This window comes from Schistocerca gregaria, chromosome 1 (genome assembly GCF_023897955.1).
Source record: "Schistocerca gregaria isolate iqSchGreg1 chromosome 1, iqSchGreg1.2, whole genome shotgun sequence".
NCBI classification, from domain to species: Eukaryota; Metazoa; Arthropoda; class Insecta; order Orthoptera; family Acrididae; genus Schistocerca; species Schistocerca gregaria.
The window spans coordinates 573,311,990-573,313,415 of record NC_064920.1 but is presented as its reverse complement, the minus strand read 5'-3'; the positions used below and the strand labels follow the sequence as shown (position 1 = coordinate 573,313,415).

At 39.7% G+C, this 1,426-nt stretch overlaps 1 protein-coding gene across 1 annotated transcript; it reads left to right on the top strand.

Annotated features, from left to right (window-relative positions):
* The first annotated feature begins 657 nt into the window (after nt 1-657).
* On the top strand, nt 658-1,170 carry LOC126361404 (uncharacterized). Its single transcript, XM_050007791.1, has one exon. It carries the CDS (start codon nt 658-660, stop codon nt 1,168-1,170), a length of 513 nt encoding a protein of 170 aa, XP_049863748.1.
* The last annotated feature ends 256 nt before the right edge of the window (nt 1,171-1,426 follow it).

The following is a 1,426-nucleotide window of genomic DNA, read 5'->3' as shown; positions in this document are numbered from 1 at the left end:
AATATGTATGTATGTTTCTTGATCTGCACAAAGTAGTTTACCACTGAAATTCTGAATTTGTCCGTCTGCAGATAGTTACGGCGGGTTTCGAAATATTTCATGAACACAAAGGCGAGGAGCCAGACAAAGTGTGTCCCACAAACTATCATTAGTCTGTGTCCTATCTTATCCTATCCTAAACCTCTCCTTTTTCCTTACCATTATCAATCCTTGCCATGGATATGACGAAGCCCTTAACGGCAGCTACGACAGAGAAGAACATCTTAGGTACAGCGCACCTGGCAGAGGAAGCACCCTTTCTCTCCTAAGGGCAAATGAGGAGTCGAACCACTGCCTTGTGGTGAACAGGGATCTTCAAAGGCAGAGGGAGTAAACCCTGAAAGAAAATCGTCAGTTGCATTAGGCTTAGCACTCCAGCAGATGAGAAAAAGTTATTATTGCTTTCATTCATGGAATGAGCCTCAGATTAAAAATATCTAATGTAGGCAGCACTTTTTGTACCCCTGGAACGAATGACAGCTATTCACAGTCCGAATAAAAACCAAGTATCACAAGAAGATACACTAAACAAGAATCCAACAAAAAGACAAAAACAAGCTGAGAGTGAGAACATTAAATGTAATAACCTTGACATGAAAGACTGAAGAGATTGTAGACATGATGGAGAGGAGAAAGATTCATATCCTTAGATTGAGTGAGACCAAGTGCAAGGGAAAAAACTCTAAATTGCTGAGAGGTGGGTACAAAATATACAGGCAGGGTCACAATAAAGAGGCAAAAAATGGAGTGGTGTTTGTGTGTTTAAAAGTCATTGACCTAGTTACAGATGTGAGCTTTGTAAGTGAAAGGATAATTAGAACAAGTGTGAATTCGGGAAAGAATAGTTTTACTACACCCCAAGTGTACACGCATCAGCAAGGGTGCAGTGAGGAAGAAAAAACGAAATTCCTTGAAATACTGGAAGACCAAAACACGGATAGAAATGGATATGATGAGGTAATGGGCCCTTCTGGATACGGAAGACGAAATGTTGAGGGTGAAGAAATGCTAAATCTGTGCATAAGGAATCATCTTTTAGTGAAGAATACATTCTTCAAGAAACAAGAAGCCATAAGATTACTACATATGGCTGGAATGGCAAATCTAAGACAATTATATACTATATATTAATGGACAAATTAATTGGAGGAAAAGTAAGGGACACTAAACTCATACCAAGTGAGCACTTGGACAGTGACCACAGGTTACTAGTAGCTGATCTAAATTATAAGACGAAAAGTTTGAAAGCCGTAGAAAGAATGTCAATGTTTCCCCTTGCTTTCACCTGTTTCCAGTACCAGCACAGCAAGGTCCATTGTGTTTGATGTTACAAGACAAGATCAGTCAATCATCCAAACTGTTGCCCCTGAAACTACTGAAAAGGCTG

Excerpts from the sequence above, each read along its gene's own strand:
- LOC126361404 (XM_050007791.1), top strand. The coding sequence starts at position 658 with ATGATGGAGAGGAGAAAGATTCATATCCTTAGATTGAGTGAGACCAAG.